At 42.9% G+C, this 19,245-nt stretch overlaps 1 protein-coding gene across 7 annotated transcripts in view; it reads right to left on the reverse strand.

The window, feature by feature from the left end:
- Positions 1–19,245, reverse strand: part of FAM13A (family with sequence similarity 13 member A) — a 134,363-nt gene that overhangs the window by 6,317 nt on the left and 108,801 nt on the right. For all 7 annotated transcript variants that reach the window (XM_061374618.1, XM_061374627.1, XM_061374636.1 and 4 more), the window contains 7 exons: positions 13,184–13,397; positions 11,868–12,006; positions 10,705–10,786; positions 10,352–10,572; positions 8,938–9,021; positions 5,054–5,149; positions 3,418–3,501 (listed from right to left, as the gene is read on the reverse strand). In XM_061374618.1, coding sequence (XP_061230602.1) covers positions 3,418–3,501; positions 5,054–5,149; positions 8,938–9,021; positions 10,352–10,572; positions 10,705–10,786; positions 11,868–12,006; positions 13,184–13,397 — 920 coding nt within the window. The remainder of the gene's footprint in view (positions 1–3,417; positions 3,502–5,053; positions 5,150–8,937; positions 9,022–10,351; positions 10,573–10,704; positions 10,787–11,867; positions 12,007–13,183; positions 13,398–19,245) is intronic.

Raw genomic sequence — 19,245 nt, forward strand, 5'->3', positions numbered from 1 at the left:
AATGGTCCAAATGTGGGATATGATTGACTGTAAAAGCACTGCTGTTGCTAACATGTTCCCAACATCAGGTCTGTACCATTTAGCTGGACTACACCAAAAATTGGAGTGGAAACACTTTGCCCAGTGCAATTTCCCCGAAGTACACTGATGAATTGGCTGTGTTCAAATCTATAGGCACAAGATTTGAAAGTCCTCACTGCAGCTGGCACTTGTGCTAATTCATAATTCACAGCAGTCTCAAATGTAGGGCTTGTCCTGCAACACTGTCCAGAAATCGTTTGGTTTGTCAGGAAATAGGGCCCAGTTTTCTCTGACATGCAGAGACATTGCTAGAAGGCAGATTTCAACTTTAACATAAGGAATGAGGCATAAGCATTAGAGGAAGGTAATCAGTGTTAGCATGGACAGTAAGTCTCAAGTATGTAGGTAGGTGTATATATTTACTTTACAACTATGTAACTCTAGCCAGGAAGCACCTAAGCACATGTGTATCTTCAATAGCTTTTGAGGGCTGGTATCACTGAAGTCTTCAAGCATATGCAAAACCACATTGTTGTACTGGGACCAAAGAAGCCATTTTCTTTACTTTTTTTTTTCATGTGATTCCTTGTGAATGGTATAACTATTCTTAAGAGATAGCTTCCATATTTCAAGCAAAAAGGGAGAAAGTAACATTAGGACCTACTGTAGTCCCATTAAATCCTTAAAGTCACTGCCTTCTAAACAAATACATCTACATGAAATCAGTGTTTGCCCAGAGTTTTCTTTTTATGTTAAAGCTCTAGGCCATGAAAATGCAATTCGAACAGGCTGAGAATTACAACCAAGATGGAGGCTAGAAAATTCAAAACAAGATTAGCTGGGGAGAAGTAATAGATACAGAGAAGTTTGAATACATCTCAGGAACATCTGCAGGGAACTTGTGAAAGTTAAAGCAATACTCAGCATTATTAGATAAGACCATTTCTCTAAATGTAAATGATATTGTTTAAACAGAAGGCATAAAAACCAGCAGTCACCTACTGTTCTTAAACCCCGCAAACATCTTCAGTCTAGGCTGGAGAGTGGAGACCATATTTACTGGCTCCCAAGCATGCCATCCTGCCCTGTCAGGTAAGGGCAACTCCAACTGCAGTAGGGGAACACTGATCCTGCTGTGGCATGGAGGAGGATTTGCTAAGTCAATCTAAGCAGTAAAAATGGAATGCTTTGTATTAGGGGAATCTGGCATCAAAAGAGGAGCTCCTGGGCCCTTTCCTGGGAGAGTAAGTTGCTTCTGCATTCCACTTCTGGAGAGAAAGGAAGCAGTGTGACAAACTGCTCCCAAGGACACATGTGAGGTGTGTTCCCACAGATGCCCGTGAGCCCATCTCGCTTGCCTCACTACAGGGCATCAGCACACTGCCCAAGCCACCAATAATTACTCTGGCCCAGAGCTCAGGAGTGAGCCTCCTGCCAATGGAAGCCCATGGGAGGAAAAGAAAGTGCAGAAATTTCATTTGTTTAGACCTCAGTGCCAAAACAGTCCATCTTGCTGTCACAAGACCTCTTAAAGCATTTTGCTGTTTAAGAAGTGAATTAAAGGGATTCTTAGCAAGAACCTGAATGGAAACAGCCATCTAAGGCCTTCACTATAAGCAAGACTCATATGGGAATCTTATTTTAAACCTGCACTGGCCTTTACACCTCAAATCAGAATGATCCTCACTGACTAGATCCATCTGGCGTGCACCTGCTTGGATCTTCAAGCAATCACGAGGCATTTAAATCTTCCAGAGTTACAAATATGAAATCTCCAGAGTATCCCATCATCAGCACTCTCAGCAAGCAAGCTTCCCAAGGACTTTTTTAAACACGGACGATATTCAAGATATTGTACCTAAATGTTTGGTAAGGCTTCACCTCAAATCACCTTTCAAGCTTCTATCCAACTCTCCCAAATGCTTCAAAAAAAAAGGAGAACCAAAAAACCAAAACACCTGACAGTGAACAATGTCAGGGGCTCGTCAAGACAGGCAGTGCTCTGGCCATAGTGGACCTATGCAGAGGGTAACTTCTGGGGCCTTTTGGCAATTTCCTCTCTTTAGTTCTGAGTGCAGTTCTGTGCTGCCTCATAGAACTTCAGAGGGCCTCAGTTAAGCGTTAAGAGGCATGTAAGTGTAAATGGGCTTAAGGCTGTCACCCTGATCTTCAGTCAGAAATCTCTCAAGGTTTGTATTCTCTGCAGGACACTGCTGAGCTGACACAATGCAGCACCAGCCATACTGGTCAAGGATCATAGTTCATGGCTGTAAGTTTTGACTTTGGGTGCAAGCATAGGTGAAAAAGAGAGAACATGCTAATAGAATAAACACAAACAGTCCCCACCAGACCTCTATTACAGTTCTGATCCAACAGTTATCTAGAAAATACCAAGAGCTCAGTGGTGATTAAGCAGCCTCCAAACAGAAGCTTAATGTTTTCAGTCTGCAACCTGCATTTAATGAATACATGCATTAAACAGTCCATTAATATACAATCTACCATAACTGCTTCCTAATCAAACCACCTTGGATGTCTAGGTCTGCAGTATTTACACCATTAACCAAACTCTGGCTGGATAACAGGAAAATGACCCAAGTGTGCTGAAGCACTTTTTGTTAGTCTTGCAGTGTAACAGGGGAAAAAGCAATTCAGGGACCAGCTCCATGCTACATGTCTTGGTCGAACACCAGACTTCCCTTCTGAGGGGAAGAAGGACCAATATCACAGCAGTCTTCAGCCACCCAGACTTACTACCCCACAGCAACATGAGAAAGAAACACAACAATCCTGCCATCCAAATCTGACTAAGCATTAACTAACAGAACCAAGCTGTTCTTTCTTCTGTCCTCATGTGACTTGCCCAGAAATACCCTTCACAAGGTGGTGACAAAGAGCCCTGGATAAAATAAGCACGTGAATGGTAGTAGGGAAGGATCCCGCAAGTGCCCCAGCTGGCTCCACGTGTGAATGTTAGTTTTGTGAGAGCTCATTCTTGCCATGGTGCTGTGTGCAAACTGCAGAGCTTTGGAGTGAGAGAAACTACCACAGAACAAGTTAGTGTCATTAAAAGAAAGGAGGGAAGCAAGAAAACAGCAAGGTACAAAGGGAACTGTGATCTTTTTTCTTAAAGAGCAAAATAAAATCTATTTTGCGCAGGCGGAGGGGGAAGGAGAAGGGTGGAAAAGAGTGCAAAGGAAATACTGTAGTCTTATCTACAAGGGAAGAATTTGATCAGAACTGGCGAGGCTTAAAGCAGCTACTGATTTTTCAGGAGAACACTGCAAAGAAACCGACACTGATGGAAAAAAGTATCAAACAACCATTCTCTTTCATCGGTATAAGGGGGGAAATTGATGCAAACTGAGCAATTAGTTAGCAGCTGGAGGTCTTCACCTTTATCTCCTTGAAGAAGGAAGCTGTTTCACCCTCGATAATTGGCTGCAGCAAAGGGCTTCTCCGCTTGCTGGAGGGGGAACCCTGTGACAGGTGTTAACAAGTACGTTACATTATGAACCCCTTTCTCCTTCACCACCTGCTCTCAGCGCATTCTCATCCACACATTCATTCTCAGCTCACTGCTGGACCGTCAGGAGAAAGCTATTTCTTAAAGGACAAAAGCATGCCTGGTAAATCCCCAAAACATTGGGCCATTTTCTCTCAGGATGCTGCTTAGCAAGGGACTTCATTGCCAAACACTTTTAAGGAAAAAGGTTGGATACTGGAATACCGGCTGGGCAGGAACTACAAAGTAAAGGCTGCAAGAAAACAATCCCCAGCCCGAGGCCCATACATACACACAACATTTGGTTGGCTCTCCAGAGCTATACTGTAAGCTCACCTAAGACTCTACAGGCTTGCTTTCCAGGAGCCCAATTTCCCACTAAAGTGCCTAGTGATGTAGGGATGGATTTTCAAATGTATCCTGCCTCTGCATGAGCCTCTCACTGTTCTTGCTTAAGGGGCTGGGGAAAGCCAGTCTTGTCTCTACCAGCCACTGTGCAATTCCAGTTTTGTGTCTAAACAGGAACAGAACTATGTGTTGAGAACTTTGTGTTAAACTTTGTTATATTTCCTGATTGCCAGCACTGTCTTCACAGCACACATTTTAGGGAGTTCTTTGCATATTCAAGGAGAAACAGCTTTTTGTTTTGTTTTAAATGCAGGACCACCTCCCTCTATTTGCAGAAAAGCCACTTCTCAGTGTGAATGTACTGAGCAATGCCGTGCCAGTCTATTCGCTTCACTGGTGGTCTATGAAAAGTGGCCAGGACATGAGCACTACTTGTGAACAGCAAAAAAAGAGGGTAAAGGATAATACATGACAGACAGAATAAACGGGAACCATGATAAAACAGTTCTCTTTCCATAGAGAGGCTAAAAGTATTCTGTGTGTACTTTTTAGATCAAATAACTTTTTAAAAGTAACCTACACAAGTTGTCTGAGATTAAACATAGTGCATTTGCTCTCTAGAGGGGTGCACTGGATTCCTTGCTGGTGGCAGTGCCTCCTTGCCAAAGCACCACCTCAAATGAAGGAATATACACCACTTGCAGGATTTCTTTAATACAAACAAAGTGTTTGGAGACTGTTGGCCCTTTTCTCTCAGCCAAGGAGACTGGTATGTCCTGCGGGACCCAGACCCACACAAGTCTGTGCTCCTGACATACAATCCTGCATAGCTCAGCAGCATGGAAGACCTGCAGGTCAGAGTGGACTGATAAGGAAAGGGAAGTGAGGCTGTAGCCAAACACAAGATGATGAAATACCAGCAGCAGCCCAATGGAAAGAGAAGAAACAATACAAGGTGAAATGTGCCCCATGGCTCATGGTGGGCACCAGAGTCCTTTGACCACCTTTGCCCAACTTCAGTATATGGTGAGTCATTGGTTCACTCATTTGCTTGGTCTCTGAGTGATAAGATAGGTTAGGACCTGGCCTTAGCAATTGGGCTGTATGGAAAAGTGTGGTGATTCCTGTTTCCTCAGCTCTAAACCAAATAAACAGCTGCCAAAAGAATATTCTACTCACAATGATAGGGATGGTGTTGGCTCTGGAGAGGATCTGCTTGATCAAGCGATACCTGTCATACAATGGCTTCATCACCTGTCGTTCATTTTTGGTAACCTAAAAAGGCAAAAAGAAGAGAGATCCATGAAGCTTGCAGCAGATACTCCATTCCTTAATGCATGTGCCTCTGATTGCTACTAGGCAGAGAGGGCTTGAAGGGAATTTCATGAAGGTGAGAGATTAGCAGCATTAGCCCTGAAACTGGTCATGCAAGTGCTTGTGTAGGTCACTGCATCTGCTGTCCCAGGTGCCAGATGAAGCAGCACCTGAGCTTTGGTGCATCTTGCAATGTGGCTGTATGAGGCAGACAGTTTAAATGACCAACTCAGGAGTCACATATCCACAGCACAAAATGACCTGTAAAAGCAGTGGTCTGTGCTTGTAATCATGTCTACCATATCAAGGCAAAACATGATGTTTCCCACCCCTATTATTGTGGCCAGGACCTCGGAGGCAGTGTTTATGACCCCTGAAAAGAAAAAGGAGCTGCAATGACTAGATACTGCAATGTAAGGAGACTTTCCCAGGTAACTTAAACTACAGATTTCACAAAAGCAGACTTTCCAGCTTTGCTATTCCTCCTAATTTCCCATCCACGCCAGCAGTTCTTCATCTTTTAAGCTCCCTAGCCTTGCCCTCCACCTCTCCTCCCAGCAACCCTGTTGGGGAGAAGCTACCACAGATCTGAGAAGGATGAAGGTGCCAGAGTTGCATGGCATAGAGAAGACAGAATGTTGTAATGCCCACCCCAAGCCTTCCTTACATTATTCTGTCCCCAACTCCGCTTGTGCTTCCTCCTCAGTTTGAGAGCATTACAAACTGTTGAGTGTTCATGTCTGTTTTTCTTTCAGATCCAAGCTAGACCAAAAATTTCAGCAATACTGACTGTGCAGGAGAAGGGAAGGCCTCACAAACAGTAGCTAGTGGGGGGAAGAAAAGGCCTGTTCAACTAAGTGCTAGCTGTGAGAAAGCTGGGTGTTATTTCTTCAATGTTTTGTTACAGCAGAGTTAAAAAACCAAGCAAATAAAATACTCATCAGAACCAACCTGATCATCATCTTTCTTTACATTCAGCACTCTCTGACCCACATCCTATGACTGTCCTTCCAGTAAACCTTTTGTCTAACTTTAGATTATAAAGCTCTTATGAGGGGAAGCTTTAACTGATTCTGATGTCATGCCTATCTTCCTCAAGGCTTTTTACTGCTGCTAATCACCAAAGCATCTGAATGGCTGCCACACAAAAATCAGCATCAGCAGTGTAAACCCTAGGGAGCTTTGTACAGTTTCCCTTTCTATAACAGAAATAGGAGGAGAGGGAATACAGCTTGAGACAGGGAGGAAATTTTAAAAGCAACTGTCTGCAGTTGACTTTCACTGGAATAAGCTTTCTAAAGCTTTCACATCCTCCCTCCACAGCAGGAGAGGTTGTGGGTTTGCAAGGGGCAGAATGGCTGTAAGTATTGCCAGGAGTGGGACTGGCAGGGATGAACACTAAAAATCTGGAGGTAACACCTTCCTCCTGATAACTACGCCTGTTTCCTATGTTGGGAGCAGATGAATAAGGAGGAAGAATGAGGAAGACCTTTTGATTCCTCTCTGGGTTCAGTGCAAACATCCTGAAGCCTGATAAGAGGCATACAGACGGGCAGTCTGAGCTCTAGGGCCTGTCTGTCCCGCACCTCTGAAGCACAGTCTGGCCTCAACACCTGACAGCTTCAAGCTGGCTGTTTGTTGAGTAAGCAGCTCACATGGATTAGAGGGATGTGAGCAGTATCAAGCAATTCACTCAGCCCTCTCTGTACTGAGTTTTGTGTTGATGTATCTGCATTCAGTTTCACTGGCTAGCAAGTTGCCTTCAACTTTAGTCATTTCTCTGCAAACAGTCAAGCACACAACTGGAGAAACTGGGTAGCCTATATATATCTATATATGTAATTCACAGCTTTACTAGGTTAGCAGTTAATAGGACAGGAGGCACAGCACTGCTGTTGGCTCATACTCTCTCTGTGACTTAAAAAGACTATGCTGAGGCTTAGGCTGAGAACCAAACCTTCAGTTAATGAAATTTCAAAGTCAATAAATAGCAATGTTCTGTATAGAAAAATAAACATAAGCCTTGGAATGGGCAAAAAATCTGTAGGTTATGTTGAAGAATGGAAAAACTAAAATACACACTTCGGTGTCTGAGTATCAGTATGGAGAAAGAACGAAGAGAATTAATTTAGGCATTGGGAGTTAAGGATATGGGGCTTGACTCAGCCTTTCAGACTTACACTACTGACTTACAACACTCTTAACTGAGAGAAAATGTGGAGCACATGACCAAACTGTCTCACTGGGTAAACATAAGTAAATCCAGCAAAAGCTGAGTATATTTTGGGAGAACATCAAAATGCAAAAGGCCTGTTGGAATAATAGAGCCTTTGACACAACACTGGGGCACACTCCACATGGCAAAAGAGCAGCAGCTGAGAAGCAGACCACTGCTTGCATTGTTAAAGCTGCTCAAGAATTTCTGCAGAGATGAAATTTTTGGCTTAACTAAAACAGTTCAGTTCCACCTTTTCAGGTTCATCTTTAACTGGTACACAAAGACCCAGATGCACAATAAATCTGAGCTCCATTGTTTTTCTTGTTTAGTTAAATATCTTTAAGAAAAAAAAAACAACTTGGCTGAACTATCCCCATTCTCCTCAAGCTCTCAGTACTTTTCCACTGCTGCAGTGCCAGGAGCTGGGAACAGAAAAAGCTGATCAGCTGCAGTCTTCCTTGCCATGCAGTTCAGTGTTGCTAGGTATAGATTGCTTACTTAAAAACAAATTGAAAAGCAGTTGTATAAATAAAGCATCAGAAAGAGGAGAAAAAAATAAAGATACACTGACAAGTTAGGCTCTGGACTTGATTTCTTTTTAAACAGATTTAATTCAGTTTACTTCAAGATGCCACCTTGTTGATTTATGTGATTGTAAAAGCAGCAAAAGCAAACTGTCTCATGAAGAAGAGAGGGAAGGCGGATTCCCTTATGCTGGCCTTTCTCTATTTTACACAAGAATAAAACTGCATGTCCTCTCACTCAACTTTGCTGTTTTCAGTTGCTGGCATATATGATTATACATTATTAGCACTTCATGAAGGCATTTAAAAAAATGAGTGAGCCTTTCTTAAAACAATGGACAAGAGAGAAAATAATTCAGGAGCAAAAGGAGGAGATCAGAATCCCTTGTGGCAGCAGAATGACAGATTTGTCAGCTGCACTTATCAAGTACTCTTTATAAGCAGTAATTTGCTGCTCCCAAGCCACTGCTCAAGGGATTAGCACCAGTCTGAAACTAAGTTACTTTACCTATACAGTTGGTAGCAAAGATAATAATGTAATCAGTGAAAGAGGAGGAGGGATTCGTGCAAATGGAGGTGGCCTGGAAGCCACCATGTCTCTGCCACAGCAGGGATCAATAGGACACAATACTTCATTTTCTATCTTCACAAATAATTTTTCTCTGTTAAGACTGAATGTACAAGAAACCTCATGTACTTTGCTTTCACTGGCACATGGGAAAAAACCCACTTGTTTTTCAGGAGAAAAATGAAATCTCCTCTCAGTTTAAGCTGTACTACAGCTATCTGCCAAGCCTAGCGCTGTGTGCAGACATCAGCTTGCTGAGAACAGACTCCTCAGGAAAAGCGCTTGTGAAGGATCAGGGAGGTGGATTAGAAGACGCACGTGTGGTTTGAACAGCAAGAAGTTCTAGTGACTGTGACATAAAAGGAGCATTAGGGGGATTATTTACCACAGACAAAACGTATCAAGGTGTACTCTGAAATAAACCCACTGCTTTACATACCGGTCTGCCATGAATGCTTTCATAGTACAGCAAAGCTTTTTGTAGAGCCACTTTTTCGGCTGCTATCTGATCTCTTGTCATGTCCTGTGAAAAGTGGCACAGAGAGAGAAGAAGAAGACGAAAAAAAAACAACACAGAGTTAGATTCCTGGACTCAATGCTGTTTGGTGGCATAACTGTAGTAATGACATTTTGTCGTTAATGTGTTGAAGACTCATCTCTGCTTTCCAGTACTCTTTTCCCAGCTACATTGCAAAAGAGACTGTTACCGTGAATGGCACCCTCTGCACAATGCAGGCAGATTAAAAACAACCTTTGCATATGAAGGTATTCTACATACATAAGGGGAATTTATCAACTATCAGTATGCTTTTAAAAAACAACGGTATGCAACTTTCAATGATGGTGGCTCTTCTTCAGTGAAGTTCCAAAGTGTAAATTCTACAACAAAACAAATGACCTTTTTCTCCTAATCTGAGACAAGCTGCAGTAGCTCTTGCAAAGCTTGCCATCTTTGCTTTGACTGCCACAAACATACTTTACCATGAACTAAAGTGCAGTCAGACTGTTTCCTTCTGCCAGTTCTGCTGTGAAAAGCTCTGGCAGACAGGCTGAGGGGACCAAGCCAAAGAAAGGGCAGACAGTTGGAGACTTCCTTAAATTTGCCAGAGTTCCCCCATTGAACTTGCCTGACACTGAGCCTTCTCTCCCTAACACACCACCAAATACTACCACAGGCTCTCTTTAAAGGCCAGGCTGTGGATTCTTGCTACTATCAGGAAAGAGCCAAACACACACTGTATAATCATCTTCTGCAGATCCAGTAAACAAAGATAACGCTGTGTGCCCCCTCTCTTGCAAAGCACGGGACAGTTTACATGTCAGCAGACTCAAGGACTTCACTTACACGGCTGTCCAAACCTCAGACACAAAGACCTTCCTGCTGATAACCCTCAGAGATTACAGCAGCTAGCAGAGCTCAATGCGAAACTCTGAAGAGTAGCGATAAAATGCCCTGAAAGAAGAGCATTCAGCTATGAACTAGAAGGAACAGATACCTGATCTCCAGAATCACTGGAAGACTCAGAATTTGTTAAAAGCCTTTGGAAATAACAACATAAATAGCCAAATACAGGGCAGGAAACACTGCAGTAGTTCAGAAAAGTTGCTTGGAATATACAAGGATCAGAGAAAGAACATACAATGACATTCAACAGAAACTGAGCTCTGGAAAAAAAAGAAGTCGGATACCAAAAGCAGAGGAAAGAAACCAATGCAAGTGAGCCAGGAGTAAACATTGTAGACTTTGTGACAAAATGTAGAAGACATCTCACAAGAAGGCTTTCGTAAGTTACTGTGCAGCCAAGTTACCTACTTGTAGCTAAAGGCCTAAATCTGATCTCTCTACATTGTACCTTAATATCTTCAGGTCGGTTTGTCTCTGTTCGTTTTTCTTGAAGCTTCTTCTGGATAGAATCAAGGGTTGCTTCCACGGCAGGCTTGGCAGATTTATCTGACAGGTCTTGCTTCTTGTCGTCGTCCTTTTCAAGCTGAGAGCCGAAGCTCTTGGGCAGCGTGTTGCTCCGCTGACGCACAACAGGGCCAAGGTCCTCTTCTGATATCTTCAGTTTTGACTCTAAACAGGGACATTTGGAGGAAGATTAATAATTTTTCTTTTTTAAAATGTGACATGTGATTGCTACTTAACATCAGATTTAAACGGGGCAGAGTTCAGCTGCCCCCCAGAGGTGTGTCAGTGACTGCTCACCTTTAAGTTGCTTTCGGAATTTGGCCAAATCATTTGTCCATTTGAGCACTTCAGGGTTAGCTGCTTTGTCGCTGTGGGAAGGCTGGGAGGAAAGAACAGTCATGCTGAATCTGTGTTAAACCAACAAGAGAGACTCACTGAAACAAGCATGTGTCACAAAGAGGTACAACCCAGCAGAGAGCATGGGCACTGGCTTCTGAATGACATCTGCATACTTCTGACCAGATTGTTTTGGACCTTGCTTTAATTGCTGCTACCTGTCACAACACTGTCTCTTAGGGGCATTATGAGATTAACTTTCTTTTTAGAAAACACAAAATTGTTGATGGCAAACATTAAGTTGTAGGAGTGGCTCAGAAGGAGAGATGCACATTGGAATCCTTGTATCTACTGCTTCCTAACAAGAGGGCACCTCCAAAGTAGACCAAGCCTAGCATAAACAGCTTGAGAAGTGTTAGAACGTGTGTATCCAAAGGATGCTTCACATTCAAAGACACCAAAATAACCCAAATGCTAAGTTACAGCAAGCTCTGAGCATTTCTTCCAACCTTTTCTACTGTCGGAAAGATCCTTTCAGTACAAACCTTTGTGGTTTTGATCACCAACAGAGATGCACACATGTAGAGCTTTAGCTCCTTAAAAAGCTTTCTGTGCATCGGAAGGGCATGTCAGGAATAATTAGAGTACAGTACACCGCTACCGCTTAGCAGCACTTGACTGTGGTTGCTTGCTCAGGAGTAAAGGCGGCTGCTCTCTCTCCTCTGCAATGCGCTGGTGTCCTGGGATTACCATCATTCTAATAAGATACGTAATTGTGCTTCCCATAACCTGAATTTAAATAGGCAAACAAACAAAACATAGCTATTCCTACACACTCAGTGTGTGCTTTTGGCACACTGTCTTAGCAGTGATCAAAATCCTATGACAGTTCATTAGACTGTCTCTTGTGCTGCACTGATTGCACCTAATGCCTGGAATGTTAATTTGTTTGGTGAGGATGCATTCTCCTTTTTGGTGTAGCAGCTTTTTTTTTTTTTTAATTTTTATTTTTTCTTATAAAAGCTTTAAAGATTTCCGTATGTCTGACAGACTTCCCTGATGTCCCCTCCTTTTGGTGCTCAGGCACAGCTCTCTATCCAAATGCTTAATTCCTATAAACTCACTCTGTATTTCCTCTCCTCTTCAAATTTTTCCTCAAACCTCCTGATCTTTTTCTTCAATCCCTGAATCCTCCGAGTGAGCTGTGCAGGGGTAAGGTCCTCTCTGTCATCTTCATAAGATCCCAAAGACGAACTTCGCCTCCTACCAAGAACAGAGATTGCAGAAAGAGCTTATCCAAACAGCCACAGCACATCTTTAGGCAGAGCAGGCCACTTAAACTTTGTGCAAATAAAGGCCAATCTCACAGAAGTGAGAATGCTATGTTGCTATTCTGTAATGACAGCACAAGCCAACCTCATGAAGTTTAACCATGCCAAGTGCAAGGTCCTACACCTGGGCCGGAGCAATCCCAGGCACAGCTACAGGTTGGGCAGAGAAGAGATTCAGAGCAGCCCTGCGGAGAAGGACTTGGGGGTGTTGGTCAATGAGAAAATGAACATGAGCCAGCTGCAGTGTGCGCTTGCAGCCCAGAAAGCCAACCGTATCCTGGGCTGCATCAAAAGGAGTGTGACCAGCAGGTCGAAGGAGGTGATCCTGCCCCTCTACTCTGCTCTCGTGAGACCTCACTTGGAGTATTGTGTGCAGTTCTGGTGTCCTCAACATAAAAAGGACATGGATCTGTTGGAACAAGTCCAGAGGAGGGCCACGAGAATGATCAGGGGACTGGAGCACCTCCTGTATGAAGATCGGCTGAGAAAGTTGGGGCTGTTCAGCCTGGAGAAGAGAAGGCTGCGTGGAGACCTCATAGCAGCCTTCCAGTATCTGAAGGGGGCATATAGGGATGCTGGGGAGAGACTCTTCATTAGGGACTGTAGTGGTAGGACAAGGGGTAATGGGTTAAAACTTAAACAGGGGAAGTTTAGATTGGATGTAAGGAGGAAATTCTTTCCTGTTAGGGTGGTGAGGCACTGGAACAGGTTGTCCAGGGAGGTTGTGAATGCTCCATCCCTGGCAGTGTTCAAGGCCAGGTTGGATGAGGCTTTGGGTAATACGGTTTAGAGCGAGGTGTCCCTGCCCATGGCAGGGGGGTTGGAACTTGATGATCTTAAAGTCCTTTCCAACCCTAACTATTCTATGATTCTAAGATGCTCTAACAGCCTCTTTCAGCAACACCAACTCCCTAGATATTAATTCACAAACCCACAGACAAACAGTTTACCAAGAACTTTTCTAAAAGCATGTTTCCCATCTGTAGCAGCAAGAACCTAACACAGCATAGCTATCTGGCATGTGTTATCCAAAGAGATGTTGCCTGATGCAACTGTATAAACCCTTTACAGCTAAGTGCCAGAGTCAGCACAGACAAACCACAACCCACCTCATGAAGGAATGAGAATTGGGAGGGGAAGGAGGCACTTCTGTATCATCCAGGTACTGTTGGCTCTGTCCATAGGCATAGAAGCGAGGGGACAGCATAGGATCGCTGTCCTCATCCAGAAGCTGGCGAATTAAGCGACCGGCCTGCGGGGAAAGGCGAGCCTCATCTGAGTCTAAGCCGTCTCGCTGCCACGAGGAAAGAGCAGGGATGGGCTCTGGGAACAGTAAAACAAAGGCTGGTTTTATCGTTTTTGTTTCACACATACAACAGACACCAGGCAACTTTTCTACTGAACCCTGACCCGTTTGCTGGACTGTGATTCCTTGTTGTCAGGCATTCTCTGGGTCATTACTTTCATCTGCCCAGGGTGCAAAGCAATGTGAAGTATTGCTTGTCTACAATGGGTACTCTAACTAAACATAAATAATCTCCTAGGTGCAACAGAAAACTGTACCCAAAAGTTGGTCAGTAATTGCCACAAACTGACACCAAATGAAGCTATCACCAGCCAGCACCCTTGAAGAAAAAAGTATGCTGGACAAGAAAGATTTCTTGGCACACAGCAGTACAAAAGAGACAACTGGATTACAAGAGGGTTTTTTTTCAGTTTCAGGATGTACAAATGCTGTAAATGAACAGCATATTAGTTGTACCCCTGTAGCCTTCAGCACTCCAACACAACCCTGTCACCTGCTGTTGGAAATTCAAAGGTAAGGAGTAAGCATGGGGTCTTCTGGTCTGCAAAGGAAAAGGTGCCTCACATTACTACCAGTTCCACAGGGTGCCTACCCTGTAAATTAACAATGATGGCAATATGATCTGAGTTTCCCCCTTTTCTCTTTCATGTACAATACTCCTGCTTAACAGTATGGCAATCTAAAGAGCTGAAAGCAAAAGCAGTGCTCTATAGGGAGATGGGGGAGTGGGAGAGAAAGAGAAACCTAACTTAGCATTGCTGATTAGCATAATGGAGCCCACAGAAAGCAATCGCCTCTATCTTGTGATCACTCCCTCCAGATGCCATAAGGAGTCTAACGTTTTGTGTTCAGATAGTTTACTAAGCTGATCTGCATGCTCCTACTTAGCACCACAGGATTAGACAGTTTAAGAGCCAGGCTTTGAACTTATAAATCTAACAAATAGTTCTAGAGTCAAGTAAGAAAACAAAAACCTTATAGAAAGTTCTGAGACCAGTAGCACAGCTGTGGATTCATTATTTCCAGTGCCTAGTGCAGAAGAATAGGCATTTTTCTTTCATGAAGGGCCTTTTGAAGTTATCAATTTTTGAATAAAAAGCACCATTTCCCTTTTCTGAACAAGGTTAACATTTTCATAGCTCAGAATAGATTGCATGCTGCTTAATATTCCCTCCCATGCATCACTTGGACAGCGCAAGATCATCCACAATTCAGTTACGACAGGTGCAGTGGTATTTCGCCTGTACATAGCATCAAACAATGCTCTCCTCCTCTTCCCTTGTTCTTTAGCACAGGAATATAAATGGCATGCCTCTGCTTAGAGGTTGGTGCTGCATGCAAACTGGTAAGTTGCTCTAAAAAGGAATGGCTGGAGGTTTTTGCGTAAGAACCTCTCGCAGATGTTGTGATAAGTGAAGCATATACAAGCCTGGCTTGCAGAGGCTACTTTGATGAGATGTGCAAGTCCCAAGTGCCTGTCAGCTGTTTTGTCACAGACTGAAAAGCTTATGCAGCCTGCACTTTTCTCAGTTAATTTCTGAAACATGAGTTCTTTCTAATCTGTGTTCAACCTTGGCAGTTCCTAACACCTGAAATGTTTTCCTCAAGGAACCTGGTAAGAAGGAAGGTGAAATGAAGGGCAAACCCTGCAGAACAAACTGCGACACTTTGGTGTCGCATGCTTCCCTGAATCGCTCATGATTTCAGGAAGGCCCTCACAAGATCTCTTGTAGTAGAATGAAGGCTAATAACACAATAGGAACAAATCTGATACATTTGACTAGCAGGAATGAGGTTAAGTGAAGCATATAATTATTGCAGACATCTTTCATTTCCAGTTTTTGGAATACACTCTTACTCCCAAACAAAATTTGCTCTTGGAAATTGTTAAATCACACCTCCATAGAATTTACATAAATGGAATAAACTTAGCAGAAATCAGGAGCATATTTAGTAGTAGCTAAATTAAGCTTCTACACCAGCTAACAAAGCCACTATTAATCATGCACAGTGCATGTGACTTTGTCCCAAAGTGGATTTATATACCAAGATAGCATGCAACATTCAGGGAACTGTGGTAGCTCAAAGAGCCTCTGATCAAACCCCCAAAGACAATAAAGCACTTAATGCAAGCTAATGGGGACTGCAGTATGTGTACTTTCTACTTTGTTGATTTCAAAACACTGGCCCAAAATAGAAACTCACATTCCAAAGGAGAAAATGTTAAAAAGGAGAAGGGGAAAAAGTCCCCAAAGAAAAAAATCTAATTTGAGACTTAACAGAAGAAATGGCTGCTCCAGAAAATCAGCTGGTGTTAGCCCTTGCTCCTGGAAGGCCTGACTCCATGGGTAACTTCCTTCCCTTGCTGACTGTAAGTATTTAGAATAATAATACCATCTGCATACAAAGTGGATAATTCACCCGAAAATAACACAGTTAAGGAACATATTTAGGTATGTAGAATTACAGATTTTATCTACATTAGATCAGGAAGTGGACCAGAGTTGTAGTCCAACTGCCTTCTCTCTCATACCAGCCAAGTGCCAAGTGCTTTAGCTGGGAGCTCTGGAATTGATGGATTGCACAAATATACAGGAACCTGCTAAGGGTAAGCTGACACTTTTTCTGACAGTGCACGAACAATCAATTCCTGTTTAACAGAAAACATATCTTCTGTTACTAATTCATCCAAGATAGCATCAAAGTGTTGAGCCTTTTCTGAAGGCTGCTAAATTCCCAGACTTAATGGTTCAAGTTTGAAGTATCTGCTATCAAGATTAATGTTGTCACCCTTTACCCTTTCTGCTAATTGAAGAATAAATTCTCAATAAAGAATGCAAATGTTTCACCTTTTTTTGATATTGACTTGACAGAGCAGTTACTCTTCTGTCGTCTTGTCTTGAACAGACCTCTCCTGCTCAGAGAAAACTCTCTGTTTTCTAGTAATCTTCACATTCCTTCCATGTACTATTCCTCTCCCCCCCTTTAACGAAGAAAACCCCAAATAATTTGGGAATACCATGGCAGTACTGCACTGTTCTGTGCACCATAGAGTGCACAGAAAGGGTGAAAAATGTTCTATTTCTTGGTCTGACTCTTAACGCGATTCTTTTAGGTACCCATTTTCTAAGTTGGAATAGAAGAAGGCAAATATGCTGGTACTGAGCCTGCAGCTCTTCAGAAGTGCTGCACTCCCTCTCAAAATCCCACACCAGCTAATCTTTCAACAAAGCTGTCAGCCATCTGCCAGGTGTTGCTCTGCAGAACTCTGTAGGCACACATATGCCTGTGGCAATACAACCTCTCTGCCAACCTGCTGCATAGAGGGCTGGAGATATTAATAATCCTGCATCATGCAAGAAGGAAGACAGATACATTGTACGAAACTGGTGCATTATTGATGAGCTCCAAGCTATCTAGCTGACAAAACCTGACTTTTTCTATCATTACATTGTATATTTGCCACAGGGTTACTGGGGGCTGCAGGACCAACAGAGTGGTGCCCACATACACATCCCACCTGAGGTGCAGCTGCAGGCATCTCCTGGTTTCCTCTCTGCAGCCACACAGCTGATGTATGCTGCTAGCACTGCTTTTACACACACTCATTTGACAAACAAAGGAGGCCAAATCTTAGCTGCTGTAAACCAAAGCAGGTCTGGAGGGATTAAAAAGTCTAAACTAATTACAACACCTGTGGTCCTGGTATTAAATCCCAGTCAAAAGACTCCTCTTAAAGGCCTTTCATAATGCTGTGAATAAAGCAATTTAAAACTCCAAAACATTCACTAGCTCAGTAACCACCTATTTTACTCATTTTATAAATAACTGTTTGAAAACATCCTTGTTTGAATACATCAGCAGGTATTCTTCCTATTTATGTAGATCAAAAAGAATGGCCAAGATAAAATGCTACCATGCCTTTTCAGTTAGTGAGATGACACATCTCTCAGCTAAAGCAAGCCAACTTTCTATTTTGTTTATAACATAATGTCATAATAAACAATGAAAAAAAATTAAAAATATCAAAGCTATAAAATAAAATCAGTAAACAATGCAATTATTCTTTTCTACATATGGCAATAAAAATGCATTGCGTTTCATCACCTTTTGATTTCTTACCCAAGAGGGTTACACACAAATACACTGATGCATTTAAGTCCACTGTGTTGAAAAAAAACAAATCTAAATCCAGCTTCCCTGTTGCTATACTGTTTGGATTTTATTTATTTATTTATGTTAAATGGGAAAGCATCAATTAAGTCAGTGCAGAAACTATTTGTAGATCAGCTTCACCCTCAGGTTCTCAGTGCTGCAACACTTGAGTTCTCAACACTGAGAACTCAAATTGTGTTTTAAACTTCGACTTTTATTATTTATTTTTTCTTTAAGCTTAGAAGTCTGCAGAAAAAATGTCTGCTGATCGTTTCTTAAGTGTTTTTTACTGCAAACTCTGCTTGAAGTCTCATCGATGGAACTTCTTTTAAAGTGTTATAAATCAGGTGACGCAGGCAGCAATCACACACACAGCATCGATTTACTGAACTGCCTATTCAGCTCCAAGCTGCTGACAGGACCAGCCGCTGTTACGGAGAGCAACATACTTGCAGATTTTCCTTGAGGGCAGGATAGCAAGTTCTGGGCTTGAATTAGAAACATTTGGTAAGAAATCTGCACAATAGCACTGAATTGTGAGAGAACACTCTGTCCTTCTCGCTCAGGGCACTGGATTCAAACATAATCCACAACAATTAAAAACCTTTGCAATGGAAGTAGCTCTGAAAGCACTTGCTCACAAGGCATCTCAGCTGGCCGTGACTCACTTAGCAGGCAAGCCTAGCAGTCAGACACCCCAGTTCACACCAACAGCTCAGTTCACACTCAGCCCTAGAATAAAACTATTTGATTTGCAACCGTGAAATGCACACTAGTAAAATAATCCTCTTGTGCTATGGGAAATGCATCCAGGCTAAGCTTTCAGCACTTGAATTTGGCTGGGGCACTGCTCATGCCCTGCATACGACATCAATAGCCTGGTGATTACTACACATATGCTTCTGTATGTAGCATGCAAGGCAGATGCAGAAGGTGGGCACATGCCATAGTGTAAGCCTATGCACTGGTTGAAGCAAGAAGCCAGCTTCTCTCTCCTCTCTCTGCTCAGCTTTAAGGGAACATATCCTGAAGGAGTACAGCAAATTTCTCCTCTTGTGTACAGATCTGACTATGTGGTGAACCTTAGAAAAACAAAAAAGAAAGAATCCAGTAAAAGTTACTCCTAGCACAAGATAAAAGGCAGGGGGGACCCTGCTAACTCACCTGGCAGCAGTTATTTTTGCCCCTTTTAAGGCAGCTCTGGTCTTAACATGAGTTGCTTTAGTTGCCTGAGTGACAAATAAAAGCTAATCAGTAGACAAGGTTGTCTTGTGTAATTTTGTGCCCATTCTTCAAGGCTCTTTCTTGATACTTGACTGGAGACAGTGACAGCTACAGCTGAAGGCAGCTCCTCAACCTGAAATTTTTCTCACAAGGCACTTGCAGTTAGTTGCCCTTATCACTAGGTGCCCTGTACCCCCTTCAGTATGATACAGAGGATCCTGTTCCCAAAAGTCAGCTCAGCTATGTGCTGGACGAATGGGTAGCTTCCCGAGAGATGGACCTACCAAATTTTCTAGAGCAAAGGAACAACCAACTCACACTGTGCCTCCAAATGTTACTGCATTTGGAGACACAGTCCTTTCCCTTTTCACTGGGAATGCAACCAGAGCTGCAGCATGGATGCTGAAGAACTGTGTGAAGGTTTGAGTGATGCAGGCTGGCTGGCAGGGGAAGGGAGGATGCCCTGGTTGCTAGAACTGTGGATGA

Source organism: Neopsephotus bourkii, unplaced genomic scaffold, assembly GCF_033783945.1.
Source record: "Neopsephotus bourkii isolate Nb327-2 ecotype Australia unplaced genomic scaffold, CSIRO-AGI_Nbou_v1 NB_168, whole genome shotgun sequence".
Lineage (NCBI taxonomy): Eukaryota > Metazoa > Chordata > Aves > Psittaciformes > Psittacidae > Neopsephotus > Neopsephotus bourkii.